The 16,978-nt window shown below is 55.6% G+C and overlaps 5 protein-coding genes across 5 annotated transcripts; all 5 read left to right on the top strand.

Moving 5' to 3' along the window:
- Positions 1-163: 163 nt before the first annotated feature.
- JKF63_01743 (uncharacterized protein) lies at positions 164-2,503 on the top strand (the record flags this gene model as incomplete). Its single annotated transcript, XM_067897789.1, has 1 exon — positions 164-2,503. The coding sequence occupies one exon, from the start codon at positions 164-166 to the stop codon at positions 2,501-2,503; it is 2,340 nt and encodes a 779-aa protein (XP_067753946.1).
- Positions 2,504-4,749: 2,246 nt separating this feature from the next.
- On the top strand, positions 4,750-7,344 carry JKF63_01742 (uncharacterized protein; the record flags this gene model as incomplete). The annotated part of the gene is made up of 1 exon (XM_067897788.1): positions 4,750-7,344. The coding sequence occupies one exon, from the start codon at positions 4,750-4,752 to the stop codon at positions 7,342-7,344; it is 2,595 nt and encodes an 864-aa protein (XP_067753945.1).
- Positions 7,345-9,326: 1,982 nt separating this feature from the next.
- JKF63_01741 (uncharacterized protein) lies at positions 9,327-10,424 on the top strand (the record flags this gene model as incomplete). Its single annotated transcript, XM_067897787.1, has 1 exon — positions 9,327-10,424. The coding sequence occupies one exon, from the start codon at positions 9,327-9,329 to the stop codon at positions 10,422-10,424; it is 1,098 nt and encodes a 365-aa protein (XP_067753944.1).
- Positions 10,425-12,090: 1,666 nt separating this feature from the next.
- JKF63_01740 (uncharacterized protein) lies at positions 12,091-14,376 on the top strand (the record flags this gene model as incomplete). Its single annotated transcript, XM_067897786.1, has 1 exon — positions 12,091-14,376. The coding sequence occupies one exon, from the start codon at positions 12,091-12,093 to the stop codon at positions 14,374-14,376; it is 2,286 nt and encodes a 761-aa protein (XP_067753943.1).
- A 1,542-nt stretch (positions 14,377-15,918) lies between these two features.
- JKF63_01739 (uncharacterized protein) lies at positions 15,919-16,905 on the top strand (the record flags this gene model as incomplete). Its single annotated transcript, XM_067897785.1, has 1 exon — positions 15,919-16,905. One exon carries the CDS (start codon positions 15,919-15,921, stop codon positions 16,903-16,905), a length of 987 nt encoding a protein of 328 aa, XP_067753942.1.
- Between the last annotated feature and the right edge of the window lie 73 nt (positions 16,906-16,978).

Below are 16,978 nucleotides of genomic sequence, written 5' to 3'. Positions count from 1 at the left end.
TTCCTGGCCTCCTCCTCATTTTCTGTGAATTGATCAGCCAATTATAACCCTCATTTACCTCCTACCCTTTTCCTTCGCTAAGCACCCTCGTTCTCTCTCTCCCCCCCCCTCCTGTGTGTGTGTGTGTGTGTGTTACTCGCTTGACTCTCTGTAACACTCGCCTATGCGCTCGCTAATCCTCCACCGTGCCGCTGCCAACGTTGGCGCTGTTGTTGGTGCCTCTCCTGTCGCGCAGTTGCGCCGCATTTCCTGTAGTCATAGACCCTCTCAGGATCACGCTCTGAGATGGTGCTCGGTGTCGATATCCAGAGTCTTCACTATAGACCATGGTGGTTGCCGTGGATACAGCACAACAGCTGTCCTCCTCAAGCAGCACCAGCCCACCAACACTGGAGCCTCTGTGGCATCGCCGCGCGCTAGTGGACAGGCCAACCACAAACAAGCACGGCAGAAAGCAGCGGTTGACTACAGTGTTGCTGGGGGCATTGTAAAACCTGCACTAGATACCGTGTCCGCCGCAGCCTCTATACCCCTCATCACGTCGTCATCGGATGCCGCCGTGGGGACCGAAAGCGGCACTGCACGCTCAGTGCTGCATCGCATGACAGAGCAAGACGTCTCAGGCAAACCCAAGACGGTCAAGCGAGGTCGCAGAAAGCAAGGGACAAGTACCACTGACGCGACACGCTGCGCAAGCATTCCATCACCTACCACCACCTCCTCCCTCTTCGCTGCCTCGTCACGTAAGCGCCACAGCGATGCCGCGACAGCACTCCCGCCACTGGACTCACCAACGCCTCCTGTTGTCGAGAGCGAACCCGGGATCGCCATCGCCGCCTCGTCTACGCAGGGGAAAAAGCGCGGAAAGCATCGGTGGACTGCCTCATCCTTGTCCTCAGACGGTGCAGGCAATCGTTCGGAGCCGGCTGTGACAATGGAAGCCAGTACTTTGGACACCGCTCCACTGACGCCGTCCTCTCTCTTCGGCCTACCACCGCCGGTCTACTACACGCACAACATGATTGACACTGCTCCGCGCACAGAGGAGCAGCGCATCGCGGAGCGAAGCAGCATCACCAAGCTCATCATGGTCTCGGGCTCCGTGTCATTTCTCTTCACGGCTCTTCCGCGTAGCGAGGAGCAGCTCAAGATGTATGTAAAGGACCTCAATCGCGCGCAGGCGCCAGCGCCTAACGCTCCGGAAGCACTTGGAGGAGCTGTAACTCGGAGCCAGTCTAAATCTGCGATGAGCGCGGGGCAAGAGAGGGATGACAGCAGCCGTGCCGGTGCCGGCACCTACGCACTTCCTGCGCTTTCGGAGAAGCAGTTCCTCGAGCTGCGACAGCGCCTCTGCGCGGAGCAGCTCGCCACCAATACCGTCTTCATACACGTTCGCGAAATGGAACAACTGGTACCGCCACTGCACCTTCAGCTGCCCTCTGTGGCAGCCACCGACAAGAGCGAAACCGTCGACACACTGGCTTTAGCATCCGGGGAAACGACTACATCCATGCAGCGCGAGGGCAAAGCACGCGGTCGCCGTGGACGGCGTCGTGGCAGTGCCCGTGCCGCAAACTCCCTTTCAGCCGAAACCGCCACCTCCACACCGCTGCCGACTCTCTCCCCTGTGGAGCGCATTCTCGCTTTGCAGGCCTGGAAAAAAGAGGCGGTGCGCCGTGCCGAGGAGACGCAATCCCGCTACCTTGTACCTGCTCACTATCACGCCATCACACGGGTGCGGTTCCACGATCCCCACCAGACGGACCTGACAGTGGCGATGGGCAGTGGGTGGTGCAAGAGCATTGAGTCCGTCCTGCGCGCCATTGTACGCAGCATGCCGCAAGACAAGGGAGGGCTCGAGTCGGGAAAATCTGACAGCGACAGCAGCGCCGAGTGGCTCACTGCCCAAGGAGAGGAGGACGACGTCGACAACACGATCCCGCCGTTTCCGATATTCGATCAATCCATGTACAGCAGTGAGGTGGTCACGCAAGCCGCCCCCGATCAATCGGTCCCAGCGCAGCCTAGGTTCCTCACATCCCCCTACGCCGTCAGGCCGCTGCTGACGGTCTGCGCAAGCTGCGTGCCGCGTCGAGAGGCGTGGATCGGCACGTGCGCGCCTGGACCATCGACCGTCTCCGCCTCCGCCTCAGGCACGGAGTCAAGGTGGAGAGACTACTCGTTGAGAGCAGTCCCGACAGTGCCACGTTACTCAACCCGCATCACCATCATGCTCGAGCACGACGACATGGATCCTTCTGACCTCGTCTCCCTAGCGGAGATCAGCACGACGCGCAAGCCCTCCTCATCCCGTACTACAGAGTTGCATCAATCTCAGGATCAGCAGGAAGCCGTCTCGATTCACGGCAGTGGTGCCAACGCGACGGGAATGAAGGCAGCAGTGCCAAATGCGAGCCCATTTCTGGCTGGTGGAAAAGGTCCCTTAACCCCTAAAAAACCGCTGCACCTGTACTGCCTCGTTCAAGACGCAGGAGAGTACTAAGGTGCATGCGCAGCCACTTGAAGCCAAAGTGTGATGCGACACCAAGAAAGAAATGTCTCTACTTGAAGAAAGTGGAGAGTTTGAGTAGCTTGGTTTGCATTCTCGCTCCGCCAATCGAGGGCTCCGAAGCAAAATGACAAAGGGTGAAAAGAATTTTCTGTAGTCATGGACAAAGCCTGGAGGACGCCAATGACCCCTCAATCCAGCGCGAGCATGTACACAGACACACAGACAGACAGGTGACACGTACACGTATCGGCCATATGGAGAAAATCAGACTAACTTTCATGTGTACCCTAATGCACACTCTCATTTTCATGTTTGAAAGTCGTAGAGGATCCTGTAGTACATCTCTATGCACGTCGCCTAGCCGGTGATGGTGTTTGTGTGTGTTTGTGTGTGTGTCGATGTAAGCACTTCATTACTCCTGACGGACGTGGACATCTCCATCTTCGTTAGTAAGAGTGGAAAAAGCGACATGAGTGGTAGTCACACTAGCTCAGCTGCCCTGCCCTGCCCTGCCTCCTCCTCCTCCTCCCCCCCCCCAAAGCACTTATGTTTGTGCTATTTTGACAGTGCGTTGTAGTATCACACCCCCAACACACAAAATAGATGTACACGCACACGTAAGCACACTGTGAATTCTTTTGATGTAAAAACGCACACAATGCACGTGAGACAGCAGTTCACGTGTCTACCAGCACACGTAATCGGTGCGTCGGTTCGTCTGATTTTGTTTTTGATTTCGTTTTCCCGGCCGCTCAAAGCGCCTCCTGTGGTGTGCCGTCGTCGTCTCAAACCAGGTGGAAGGTGTAAATTGTGTGTGTGTGTGTGAGGCGTGTGGGTCGCTCTGGGTCTTTCACATCCTAGCACTACCAAGTTTGTTGCCCCCTTTTGGTGTACGTCTGCCTGTGCTGTTATGTTGACGCTATCTTCTACACTTGAAATTGAGTGAGACTTGGGCAGGGATTGCTTCATATATACATATATATATATATATACACACACACACTTTGTCTATTCCCTCCTGCCGGCAAAACCGGGTTATCAACAGGGACGCACAGCTGGTGCTCATATTTTCTTCACGCGCCCTCTCTCTCTTTCTGTGGTCTCTCTTAGGCCTACGTAAGTTTATGGATGTGCGTGCGTGCGTGGGCGTTGGTGTCCTGTGCGACAATCCCCCTTTTCGTTCTTGAGCTATCTGAGTGCATCTTTTTTGTTGTTGTTAACCCCACACGTTCGCTTTTCATCTCACCGTCAAGATTTTTCCCTTTCGCTCCAAAGCCTGGTGGACACCACACACGCACACGCGTACTTGACAAGCACCGGGCGATGTCCCCTTCTTGTTGTTGTGGATGACATTATCTTCTTCCCCTCCTCCAGTTGTTTCTGTTGCTCATTTATTCGTTCTTTTCGGTTTGTCTGGGGGTGGTGATGTCTGTGGAGGTGAAGAGGAAAAGAGGCGCTGCCGTCTTTGTGTGTCTCTCCTGTACGGGGTATCCCTGCTGACCTCGGAGTGTGTTGCAGTTGTATGTATGCTTTTTACGCAAGTGTTTGACCTTTCCCTTTGTAGTATTGGTGCTTCTTCCTCTCTCGAACCGGATGCTGGTGAAATCCTGTGGAAAAAAAAAGGTTTCGGCGAAGCATGCTATCATGCGAGCTGAACATCGGTGATGCTACCACACCTAGACGCCCCGCCATGTGTGTGTGTGTTTGTGTAGAACGATGGCTAGAGGCAATGAGTGCACGATAGACCCTGATACGCTTTTCGTGCATTCAAAGCGCCTAACGGAGCCCCAATGGAGTAGTGCGCAGTCTCGTCCTCGAGGGATTACGACCCGCCTTCGTCGCCACACGTGCAAGTTAGTGCGTGGATAAGTGAGGGGGGGCAAAAAAAGAAAACGTGTACACAGGTGTACTTCTCATGTAGAAATGGTTCCCCCGAACCCGAGTTTTCCCCTCTTCCTGCATCCCATCTCTCATGTGGCACACACTATTCACCATCACAGTCCATGACCTCTCCCCCTCTGCTTTTCGCACGAGCCGAGGGAAAGCAAAGACATTAGACGCATTTTTCTTCAGGGGCGATCACTTCTTTTTGGCTGCTCCTCGCGGTCTTCTCATCCACAGAGAAGCCACACCCGTCAAAGCGCCTTGCACTCACCAGCATCACCACCCCACCGCTCGTTTTAGAAGCCACACACACACACACACGCACACACACTGAAGATTACAGAGGGAAGGCGATGAGGCCCGGGCGACACAGTCCAAAGAACACCCGGCAAAGCGCCTCACCGACCCCAGGCAAAGACGCAAGCAAAGAACGGGCGTCGAAAGGGGCTAGCTCGCAGGCGACGGGCATCCGCAGCAGAACCCGTGGTGAGTCAGTGACTCGCTCCTCATCAAAGGCGTCCAGGCCGCTCTCGTCAGAGCGACAGAAAAAGCGCAGCGGACGCTCCTCTTCAACCGCGGAGAAAGCCAAGGGCAATGGTGCAAGTGGGCGCGGTAACGCGGGGGTGTCGAAAATCACGGCTGACGCCCTCGCCTCCATCAAAAAAAGTCTTTTCACAAAGTCGAACTTGAAGTCCAAGCAGGGGCGTAGTCTCCTGGTGAAGGAGTTCCTGCAAGCCCACATCACCGGCGCGCGTGCCTTTGAAAAGCAGTGGCTCTTGGAGCACGAAGGCATTTGGCATAACTTCTTGGACACATCCTGCACGGAGCACAATCGAGAAATAAAGCGGTTGCTAAGCTACGTGCGCCTTCTAAAGTCGGCGTATCATAGCAAGCTTCAGCATGCTCACAAAGCAACCCACAGTGCCCTGGGTGGCGTTCAGCGACTGCTGCTGCAAATCGCCGAGGTCGGGGAGCGGGTCGGTCAGGACACAGACGTTTTGACGGAGAAACCGGATGGGCTTCTAGGTCCCACAGGCGCGGGACAAGGAGCTCAGTATGGACGAGAAAATAAACCTGGAGGCTCTTCTCGAGCCAAGACGCAAAATGCCTTGGGGACTGATGCAATGACGTGTGATCCTCACCAGCCGGCATTTCGCATCCCACAAGCGGACCGCAATGAGCGAGTGCGGCTTAGCCGCCTCTTCAAGAAAGTTGTGGACAGCATTGGAGCTTACACCAACGACCAGAACGAAGGCGTGGCCTCGTTGGCCAGCACCCCCCGCACAAATCAGGTGGCGAGTGGGTCACGGACGCATTCCATGACGGAGCACTCACCACTGTCTACCCCGCCCCCGACGCCGCGGGACTCCCATCACACAGAGCCGAGCGTCACAGAAGAAAACTTCACCGACATCGGTGTGGACAATCTCCAAGTGGAACGCACGCAGTGTATCGACAGCCTGCAAAGCGAGCTGAGCTCCCTTGGTGAATCCTTTGTGGAGCTAATGAAACGCGTCAAGGCGCAACACCAGCGGTATCGGACCAAGATCGTTGATCAGCAGTCTTTGATAGACTCGCAAGCCACACGCCTAAAGCTTGCTGATTACGTGCTTCGCGGCACTATGGAGCAAGGGAATATTGAGTCGCTGAGCGCCGTGACTGCCGCTCGACAGCTCTCCCTGGAACTGCGTGAGCGGATGGATATGTGCGAAAGGAACATGGACGCAGCGCTACAGGCGCTCATCGACCAAAGCGCAGAAGTGTGCTTCGACAACGACGCGCTGGGTGAGTACAAATCAATCCCCGCAAATAAACAAAACTGTCTCTCTGAATTCATGTCGCGCATGGAACGGCAGGTCGTGGAACAGGCTGAGGTGCTGCGGCGAGCGCAAAACGGTGTCGCGCAACTCTGGAAGTTGCGGGAGCAGTGGCAACCCCAGCACCTGACCAGTGCGGCAGGTGAGGCTGATGTGTGCCTGCAGGTGCCTGAGGCAGCAGCCGGTGATCCCTCAGCCCTTCCCCCTCCGTACAAAGACCGGCTGAGAGAATGTGATCGTGCGACATTGCTTGCCTTTTTCGAGCGTCTCACGGTGCGCTGCCCTGAGGCTGTCATCCATCTAACCGGTGTCCTTGACGAACACGACACCTTCTGTGCCACGCACCCACAAGAGACGGCGGCCTCGCAAGAGGAGCTAGCGCGCACGGCTGCTGTGGTGCAGCTCCTTGGAAGAATGGACGAGGAAGGGCGGCTGCACTGCAACCCGCGACACACAAGCGAAGCGCTTTCCGTGCGCATTCGTCGACTTGTGGAGCAATACTATGCCTACATCGACTTCAACGAGTCTTACGCACGGGCGCTGGTGCGGCAGGCCGATGCCGAACGGCGTCAAAACGCACCGGAAACGTTCGCCTTTTTTGACCCGCGGACGCCTGTGCCGTGGCACGATGGCCGTCTCCCGAGCATTGGAAGTCAGACTGAGAAATCGAAAACGCATCGGGAACCTCACGACCGCGCCGCTGCTGCATCGTCGTCTTTTGCACTACTGAACGCTGCTGCGGAGCCCGATACGAACTCACCGGGTCCTTCAACACTGCCGTACTTCAGCCTCTGGAAGCGTAAACAACAAGAACTACGAATGCAGGAGTACAAGACCGGTGCCGTTATCAACGACGAGGGTCGCAACAACGTCGGCGCGGTGGTGGGCTATCTCGAACGTCCCCGGTCACGGCTATCAACTTCGGCGGTCGCAACAAGGGCTGCGGCGCCCCCAGCCGACTTGCTCAGATCCACGTCGTCGACGACACGGTCTCGACTGCGCTCAGTGATTAGCGCATCAGCCGTCACGTCTGTCTGTACTAGTGTTCCCCCTCCGCCGGTTCCGCCGCGGAAAGAGTTAATTTCTTATACGATGTCCACGTCTAGTACGGCACCTGGTGTGTCAACCTAAGGTAGCGCCAGCATCGCCGAGCCAGCAACAGCTGCGGCAATTCCATTCCACGTTGAAAAATGACGCTCGAATCTGCCATGACTTTTGTTGCCGCGGATCATCATCAGCCCTGACAGCACGATCAGCAGTCTCCTCGTCCAGAAAGACTCTCATAATTTTCAAAGGAGGCGGCAGCCGCAGCCGCAGCAAAGTATGTGTGTCGAGTCGTTCAAAGCGCCCAGGCGCGATGGATGTAACGATGCGCACACGAATGTAATCATCCCGTCATCTGGGTGCATTCTTCAAGGGTTTCTTCTCTCTCTCCCCCCCCCCCCCATCCCCACCCCAACTCTTCGTGGGTGAATTCAAGCAACACTTGTTCCAGTCTCGATGCTGAAGCCGCTTCTCGTTGTGACAAGGTCGAGTATCCAGGAGGCCAAGAAGGTGTTATGGATGTATCGCTACTGATGCCGGCGACTGTGCTCTGACCGGTGGCGCTCCAAGGGGGGAGGGGGAGCGGGGGAAGGACATTTTCGAGTGCAAACGTCTCTGTTACACTTCCTAGGATGGGCAGAGTGTTAACCCGACGCGATAGTTTTTGCTCCGGCGCTTACTGCTGACTGGCTGGGGAACCTGAGCCAACACACGTAGTACATCACGGGGCTGCCGACATAACGGGAGCGGCTGTCAGGTGAGCCTGCTGTGAAGGCATGTGCGTGTAGGCTTGAGGCAAAGTTGGCGCTGAAGTAGGTAAGTCGGTCATAGCCGTCACACGGGGCTACCGCCTCTCAACACGAGAGCGATAGGCCCCGTGTGTGACCGGGCTTGGACGGATTGAAGTGTAGCACTGAAGCCACATTCTGTCGCATGAACTTCTTCTCTCCCTCATAGACTTCTTTCGCCTTTGTGTGTATGTTTGCGCCAATGCGGGCATCCGTAGGCGATGCGGATCTCAGCCGCGGACCTCGACTAGCACTCGTTTGCATATCTACTTGGACAGCATGGATGGTGTGCCTTAGCCTCATCGCCACGGAAGGGAGGGAGGGAAGGGAGGGGGAGTGTGCCACTTCGACCTCCGTTACACAATCCCCATCCATGAGCACGCATAATTCTCTCCTTCTTTTTGTCATTACAAGAACACATGTACAATATGGAGCTCGCCAACATCCACGCACACACAAACGCACACCTTCGTCATCTCTCCCCCCGCCCCTCTCCCTCGCAATGGGTGTCGTCATGGTGTGTGGTTTGCAATGGCACGCGCTTTGGTTCGTTTTCGTTTTTCCTCATTGAGTCTATACTGTATGTGTGTATGTGTGTGTGTGCATATATATATATATATATCGGATTTGTTTGTTTATCATTGCTCCCTTGTTCGATCCATGGTGTTGAGGTGTTGTGAAAAAAACCCCCACCGTTGGCACCCTCATGTACAGAAAAAAAAAGGGTGCTGACGATTATGGGGGAAACGAACATGTGTATTAACGTCTTTCACTCCGTATGTTTCTGTACCCTCCAGCGGCAGATATCACACACACACACACAGACACACACCGGGAGTCGGTAGGGGTGCACTTGGGTACTGGAAAACTTAGTCGGCACCTCCGCGCCGACACCTCCGCATTCACCTCCTCCTCTTCCCCGTCCGCGTTCACCCTCCCTCCCCTTCCGTGCATGTACCCAATACGCTCACATTCGGGCCGCACCCCACCTTACTTGCCATGCTCGTCCTCTTCCGCACCCCTCCCCCCAATGCAGCCCAACCTTTTTCTCTTCGCCAAGGTCTCTGGCACGTGGCAGCAACATTTCTTTCAGCTGACCATCGGCAGGTCCCACTCTGGAAATCGACCCTAATCGTTGGGTTTGGATTTAGGGAATAATCGCAGCACCTCAACTGCAACTCTCGGGCCCCTCGGTCCCGCCCATCTCACGCCTTCTCATATTTCATCTGTCTCATAATACATTAAACAAAGTACAGCGCCCACACCCTCACTCCAATCGGCATGTATCGATTCACACGAGTTCACTGTGGCATCTTTGCCGTCTTCGCGGGGGAGCTCAAGAAGGTTCCAGCCCACTTGTCTTACACGGTTAGGGAAGTCGCCAAGACGTATGTCGACTCTGCCTCCAAAACTATTGAGTTCTTGAAAGGAGAGGACCCGAACGAGGACCCGGCCCTGCGCAACAAGCGGCGCCAGCACCGAACAATGTATCAGGCTGTTCTCCGTGAGCAAGCCACCAAAGCACAGGCGGAAGCGGCGCAGAAGCACGCGAACCTCTCGTGGAAAGAAAGGTTGCAACTCTCTTTCAAGGAAGCTAAGGAGAGTGTAGCGCAGATGACGTCAGTGAAAGCAGGAGCAATGGCGTTGCTGCAGCACTGCACCGCTTCGCATGCTGCGGAGGTGGCTCTAGAGCAAAACATCGATGTGAAGAATGTCCAGATGGTCTTTGAGAAGACGGTGGCGAACAACTCGGTCGGTTATGAGGAAGTCGTCGTTGGTTACATCGACGCACCTGCTTCGTCGCACGAGGAGGTGATGGCATTCGCCGAAAAGCTGCACAAGGCGTGTCCTGTGGCCAAGAATATGCATATTGAGTGGCGGCAAGGCAGCGCAACCACGTACGGGCAGAAAGAAGAACCCGTTCGCCGCGCCGAGGGGTTGCAACGGGACATGAATCCGTTCGCTGGAGGGGCCAAGTGCGACGCGGCTCCTAACGGCAGTCTCAACAGTGATTCCTCGTTAGCTGCCAATGGAACATCGACAGTAAACGCCGAGAGCGTGCCGCCCGGGATTCCAGGCTCACGAAGGAGTCACTCGCTGAAGTCTAGCTGGGCAAAGCGAGAGAGTAGAACTAGAAGCCTGTGGGACGACGACGACGGGCTACATCTTCCTGGTTTAAAGAAAAAGGAAAGCCCTCCGATTTGCGCAACGTCCAGCGACAGCGACCCTAAACACTCATCAATGAAGACGGGCAGCGCTTGTCAGCCGCCGTCAACACCACCACCACTAGTGCCTGCCGCAGCGGCACAACCTGCATCAAGTAACGATGACCCGGGCGTGTCCTCGTCCTCTGTGAAGTCAGAAAACAGCTCTACTTGAGCAACCAGGTGAGGAAAAGAGCTCGTGGCACAAAGATTTCTGTACGGGGCTGCTGTTTCGAGCCGCATATGTATTATCCCTTCTCGCTACATGCTGTGCGCCCTCCTCATCCCTCGACCCCACCCTATGTTGCACACGCCGTGCATATGTTTGGAGGTGTGGGTCTGCCTTCATTGTTGTACTGCAGCGAGTAGCCTGTACATTTGACCCCGCTGGTTGGAACTTTGCACGACGCAGACGGCCCGCCTTTTATGTTTTTTCTGTTTTCTCTCTTGCGCCCTGGTTGCTGTTTTTGTTGTCCCGATTGCTCTCCTCATTATAACTGAACTACACTGTCCACGTTTGCTCGTTATGAATCGTGGAGCGCCCCCCACCCCCATTCACAGAAGCGTAATGCACACGCACACGCACACACTATCAATCGAACAAAAAAAAACATTACGCCTTGGAACGCCTCAAAGGCCTCGCGGATGCGTGCACCTACACCCCTCCCACCCCATGCGCAAACACTAGGATGGAGTAACTGGCGCACTGTCGCTGGACCTTTTTTTGTTCCCTCGCCAAGAACTTTTGTGCTCTTCCTGAAAAAACAGAGGGGTGGGGAGGGGTGCAGAGAAGAGGTGAAGGGACGCAAGAGCCTTCGAACGTGTTAGACACTGCTCCTCAAGCAGCACAAAAGAGGTGTGCGCCGTCAGCTGTAAGCTGACTGACTGGCATTCGAGCCGCCGGCATCTGCCAAGGTCGCCACACACGCATACGCACAGATCCTTTCCAGTGCGCCCTACTCGCACCTCTCCCGAGTGTTTCTTCTGGACTAACAACCTCTTTCCCATGTGCTTCCTTCTCTTACATCTGCGCCTCCAAAACATCCAACGCGTACACGCATTTGAAAAACATAAAAAAGAGAGCGCTTGAAAAGCGATCTTGAGCGAAAAACCACCAAGTCACGATTCTAGATGCCGTTCACAGAGAAACAAAGGGCGAGAGCCGAATAGGAAATATACCCAAGACCACCACCAGTCAACGGCCACCCACGCGCGCGCGTGTGTGTGTGTGTGTGTGTGTGTGTGTGCGTGCGCCCCCACGCGCGGGTGCGCGTGCTTTCTGCACTTGCCCGTTTATGTTCTGTGCGTGCATTACGCACTGCTGAGAAGAGGCCGCGCAGCCTCGGAGGCAGTCATTGATTCTCCGGAAACAATTCAGTGCGGCGTGTGCACCGTCACAACAATCGTCCGAGGAACCCCCCCAAAAAAGGCCTCGATTTCTTTTGTTCTGCCTTTCTCGGCGTTTTCATTACGTTAGACGCCCCTTTTTCTTATTATTCTCGGGGTGCTTTGCGCGCCCTTTGTCACCTTTCAACGTTGGACTCCTCTTGGGTCTCTTGACGTTTGTTCAATCACCGTCCTTCGTGGATCTCTTCCTCGACTCTATACACTGCACACCATCCCAAGCAAATCCTTGCTCTCGCGTGCACTTGCTGGGTTGACGGGCCCAACCCTGCGACCTTCTTCGCACGCTCCTCCATTTCTCTTCTTTGATAGAAAAAAAGGGGGGAGGCGGGAAGTATTCTGAAACAGACTCACCCGGCAGCTAGATCATCTAGAGGTGGACTGTTAATCCCATTTACACTTGCGCACATACGCGCGCATGCAAACACTTGGAAAAAATGGGGGCATGTTGCGCACGTGGCGAAAGTCTTTCGAGCACACCTTCGAAGTCTTCGTCGCCCGGTGTACAGGGCAAAAAGCGCAATACAGCAAAGATGATCCCCGATCTGCCCAACAAAAGCGTAGTGAAAACCGCAACAGCAGAAGAAATGAGGGCGCGCGCACGGCGACAGGCAATGCAAGCGCTGGTCGGCTCTATCCGTGCCGGTGAACCGACGATCCCTACCATGAAATGGCGGCGACAATATATCAAAACACCCGGCATCGGTCCCGCGACTGTGTCTGTCATTGCAAACCACATCCAAGGCCTACCGATGGTCTTGCCAAGCCCTAAGTTGACTGATGCGCCGCGGCCGGGGATGCGGCCGCTCCACCGTATCCGCACACTCGACATACGTGCGCTACATGCCGGCGACGACGGATTTGTGGAGATGATGAGTGCTCTTCTAGACGACACTCTCATCGAAAAGGCGATCTTCTCTGGCAACGATATCACGGACGACGGCATACGTGGAATCATTAGTCGCATAAGCTCATACAAGGGCATTCCAGCAGTGGATGACGACACATCAGCCACAGGGACAGCCAGCACGGCCGCGGGAAATGGGTTGCAGAGATGTCTCCCATGCAAGCTGAAACACCTCGTCCTCACCGATAACACGATCACCTCCGACGGCATCGCCAGCTTCAGCGCTATTGCCCCGTTTTTTGCCCACCTCGAGCAACTCGAGGTGGGTCGCGGGCAAAGTGGTGGTGGCGGCGATGTCGACGACGTCCGCGACACCCTTAGTACAAAGAATATTGCCACTATCGCCGCCTACATCCAACGCTCAACAAAACTGGAAACTTTTTTGTACAAGGGAAACGGCAACTACTACGCCCGAAACGGCTTCACGCCAGATGGGTTGGTCACCTTTGTCGATGCCACTGTTGGTGACAGCTCTCTGAAGGAGCTCTATCTTCACGATTGTTTCACCACCAAGTCGGACATGGTGGGGCCGGTTACGATGCAGGCACCAAGAGGCAGTAAGGCCGCCTCGACGGATGAGTTTGGAGACCCGTGGGCACCAGAAGTGCTGCAACGACCAATGCAGAGTCTTTCCAGGGCACTGACTGCTGTGTCCAGTAATTTGAATACCCTCTCCCTTCGCTTTCCCCTCAGCGACGACGCAGTGCAGATACTTTGCACCGGCATCGCGCAGGCACCAAAGCTGCTTAATCTGAGTTTGCGGGACTGCGACTTGTCGAGCAGGGCGCTGAGCCTAATCGGTGACGCTCTCCGCAAGAACAAAGCGCTGTGCTTCCTTGATGTGTCTTACCAATCCTACGCAATCGCCCACCCTGCCCTTCTGGAGGAGCTGCGCAGCTCGTCGAAGCGAAAGATGTCCCTTATTCCGACGGTGGGCTACCTCGCAGCAGAAGCAATGCGACAAGATCTCAGGAGCGGCAACCCCGAGATTCTATCGTGCGAAGAACGCGAGCACGCACTACTCCCTATCATTCGCAGCCTCCACACGAATCGAACCCTTTCGCGGCTTGTGATGCTGGGGCTGGATATTTCGACGGATGACCTCGAGGAGCTGTGCGCCTGCATTGAGCGCAGCGATAACCACACCCTTGCTCAAGTGTGGTACACACGCGCCGGCAATGATGCACTTGACATGAAGCTGGAGGATCTCCTCGTATCCAACCGGAAGCGCAGCGCTGACGGCAGAAGCGCCGCGTGTGGTGGTGCTCTCGGTCACTCCTCTGTTTGCAGCACCCCGCGCAGTGTGGGGTTGAAGGCGAGCCGGCCGAGCAGCAGGCTTCTTCCTGACGCGTCTGTCTGTTCCGACAGCTCCGACTCGCAGGCGAAACCAACAGCGGAACTCGACTCAAACGAGCACCCCAGAACCACAAGCGCCTCTGACGGGCCCCTTCACATTTCACTCCCCACCCGTCTCCACTTGCCCCAAAAGGGCAACACTCTCATCAAGAGCGAAGGGAGAGGCATGAAAAATGGAATGACCAGCGATAGTCCGTCACCGCCGACGAACATGCAGCCTGTCGCAAAGACGGGCCTCGCGGAGACGAATTCGAGCGCCTCTGCTTCGCAGGTGATGGTTTCTATGATTTCCAACGGGATCGGTGCCTCCGCGGAGCAGCTGGTTGCCATGCAGCACCTCAACAGTGTGGACGAGAGCCTTTTCACCCCACGGTCGGCAGACATGGAAGACGACGCCTGTACAATTGCTTACAGCTCCCACACGAACCGATGGGGGGGGCGGGGGCTCAATATGCAGTAGAGAATCTAGACTGAGGGAGAAAGTGGTGGTAGAGGGGCCTTGGGGGGAGGGCCTGGCGGCGCGTCATTCACGCAACGTGCATTGCATCACAACTGCTCGATTGGCGACCTCCCCTTCCTCCTCTCTCGCCATAGTGCTCCCTTCACGGTGCAGTTGTGCTGCATCTTTTTTTTTTTCGTTGTTGTTTTTGGTGCATGGGATTGTCGCTCCTGCCAGCACAATCCTGGTCTCCTGACAACCCACTCTCTGAAATCCCACTCACCCGCCTCCCAATCCTAAGAACTTTCGTTGAAAGGCTGTTCCCCACTGATGATTCTCAGTGAGCAGTCCGTGTAGTGGTGGTGGTGACTACTCATCCCACCCTGCTTTTCATTGTATAAATGTTGCATCGCTTTGGGAGTAGTGTGGGTTTCTTTTATTTATCTACTCATCAGGAGGAGTGCACAGCGACACGTTGACAATGTTGGAGCATTGCGCCTCGGGATGTGTTAAACCGTGAGGTGTGTGTGTCTGTGGAGAGGGGAGAGGTGGGCGGGGGGAACGAAGAGGGGCGTGGTTCCACACACTGGTGGCTATTTACTTTGGTATTTGTGCAACGCCACCCCTACTCTCTTACTTATGGTGCTCCCACTTTTTTTTCCTCTCCACCTTTCTCCTCTTTGGCTTGCGCGTTTTCTTAGCTCGTGCGATCTCTTGAGTGTATGCCCTTCCTCGTACATCATTGCACCTCACCCGACCCCGTGGAGAACTGATCAGGGAAGCGCTTTGAGAAGCGGGGGGGGGGGAGTGGAGAGGGGATGTGGTACTTGACGGGTGCGTCTCCACATAGCTCACGTGGACCTGCTCTTTTTTTCCCCATACATGTTTATTTGTTGTGGAGGCGATACGAAAAGAAGACACAAAATGGGGGAAGAAACACAACGACACCACAATCAAAGTACACGCACGCCCGCACGCACACACACATGCTGATGAATGGGGGGGGGGGGCGAGAAATCGCGGTGCCCAGTTTCTTTGAGGGGTTCACAGTCGCGTTCAAGCCCAGCGCTTGGCCTTTCTTAATCGGCGTCTATAGTAGTGCATTCCCTCCCTACCCCATCATCGTCTCTCTCCTAAAAACCCGTCACTTCTTGGGGAAGTGGAGCAAGCAACAAAAAACCGTTTGCACTCAATGCGCGAACCTGTCTGTCGGGCTGTCACGGGCTGCCAACCAATCCTGCCTCCCCTCCCCCCCCCCTATTCTGCCTACCTGCCTGCTTACTGACCCACCCACACTCCCCTTTTTTGCTCTACATCCCCTCACCCATGAGCGACGTATCCCTCACCCCCCCCCCACACACACACACATACTGCACTCCAAAACAAGCGGAAAAAGAGCACCTTGCGCCTCTGCGCTTCCCTCTCCCCTCTCCCCTCCCCCCTTCCCTCCCTACAGAGTAAACGACATTTGGAATTCTTTGCATGTTTTTCCCTCTCTTGTGTGTTTCTCTTTCTTCTATTATTCTCTTGGTGTTCACTGGGGCATCTGCCAGGGCGCACCTGATGTGGGGGTTCGAAGAATACGCAGAGGGACTCTCCATTTTTACAGAAAAATACGACGCACCCCTCACCGGCACCACACCAGAAGGGGGGTCAGCAGCACCTTTGCCGCCACCGCGGCATCTCTACAAACAGAACCGGAACAATGACCTGTTTAACGCACAAGGGAAGTTGCTTAACACCACTGAAGCGCAGGGCGCGACGACGTGGCGCACCCACCACGCGTTCAGTGGCCGCTGCGCTCTCGTAAACCTGTCCGCCCCAGCAGATGATGCGGTTTCCCATCCCCTCAACCCCTCTTCATGGGCTGAGCAAGCGTGGACGGCATACCAAAATTGGTCCATCAGCTTCCATCTGCGCTCCACCGCCACTGACGAGCCTCACATTCTCCTCAGTGTCGCACCGGCGTACTTTCCGAACTTGGTCTCTTCCACCGGCGAAAGACATGAGGCCGATGCGGCGACGCTGGCCAGCCTGCCGTGCGCTCCCTCCGCGGAGGAAGAGGTCATGTACAACAAGCGCATTCTGGAAACGCCACTTATCTGGGAGGAGCCCTACGCGCTCTCGGTGGATTGCACTCCGCACGGGGTTTTTTTGTGGAGTGACCATTGGGGTATATTCGGTCAAAAAATTTCCGAGCGCTGTCTGGAACTGCATGCGGACAATGCAGGGGAAAATGAGACGGCGACGATGCCGTTTTACGACGCGGCACTGCGACTACGCTGGAATGCCAACGGTGCGGAAAATCCGAGCAGCACAGACGGTGTGTGTGTGAGGGGGGTGACTCCTACATTGACAGTGGAGCTCAAGAAGACTAGTGACAACGCCGCGGATGGTGCGACATCGACTGCACGCGTAGAAAAGATGAAGCAAGAGGTGTGGCAGCATCTGATTGACCTTCCCCTCCCGCTCGACTATGTGGCGCTCAAGGCAGCCTTTCGCCCTTACGTGACGTTGATGGAAGGTGGCGACTCTGTAGAATTGCTTTGAGTCGGAGGGACGCTCTCCTTTTTTTTTTTGCGCGCGCGCGAGGGGAGAGGGGAAGCGCTGCGCTCCATTTCAC

This window comes from Porcisia hertigi, chromosome 34 (genome assembly GCF_017918235.1).
Source record: "Porcisia hertigi strain C119 chromosome 34, whole genome shotgun sequence".
NCBI classification, from domain to species: domain Eukaryota; phylum Euglenozoa; class Kinetoplastea; order Trypanosomatida; family Trypanosomatidae; genus Porcisia; species Porcisia hertigi.
This window is presented reverse-complemented; position numbering and strand designations above follow the sequence as displayed.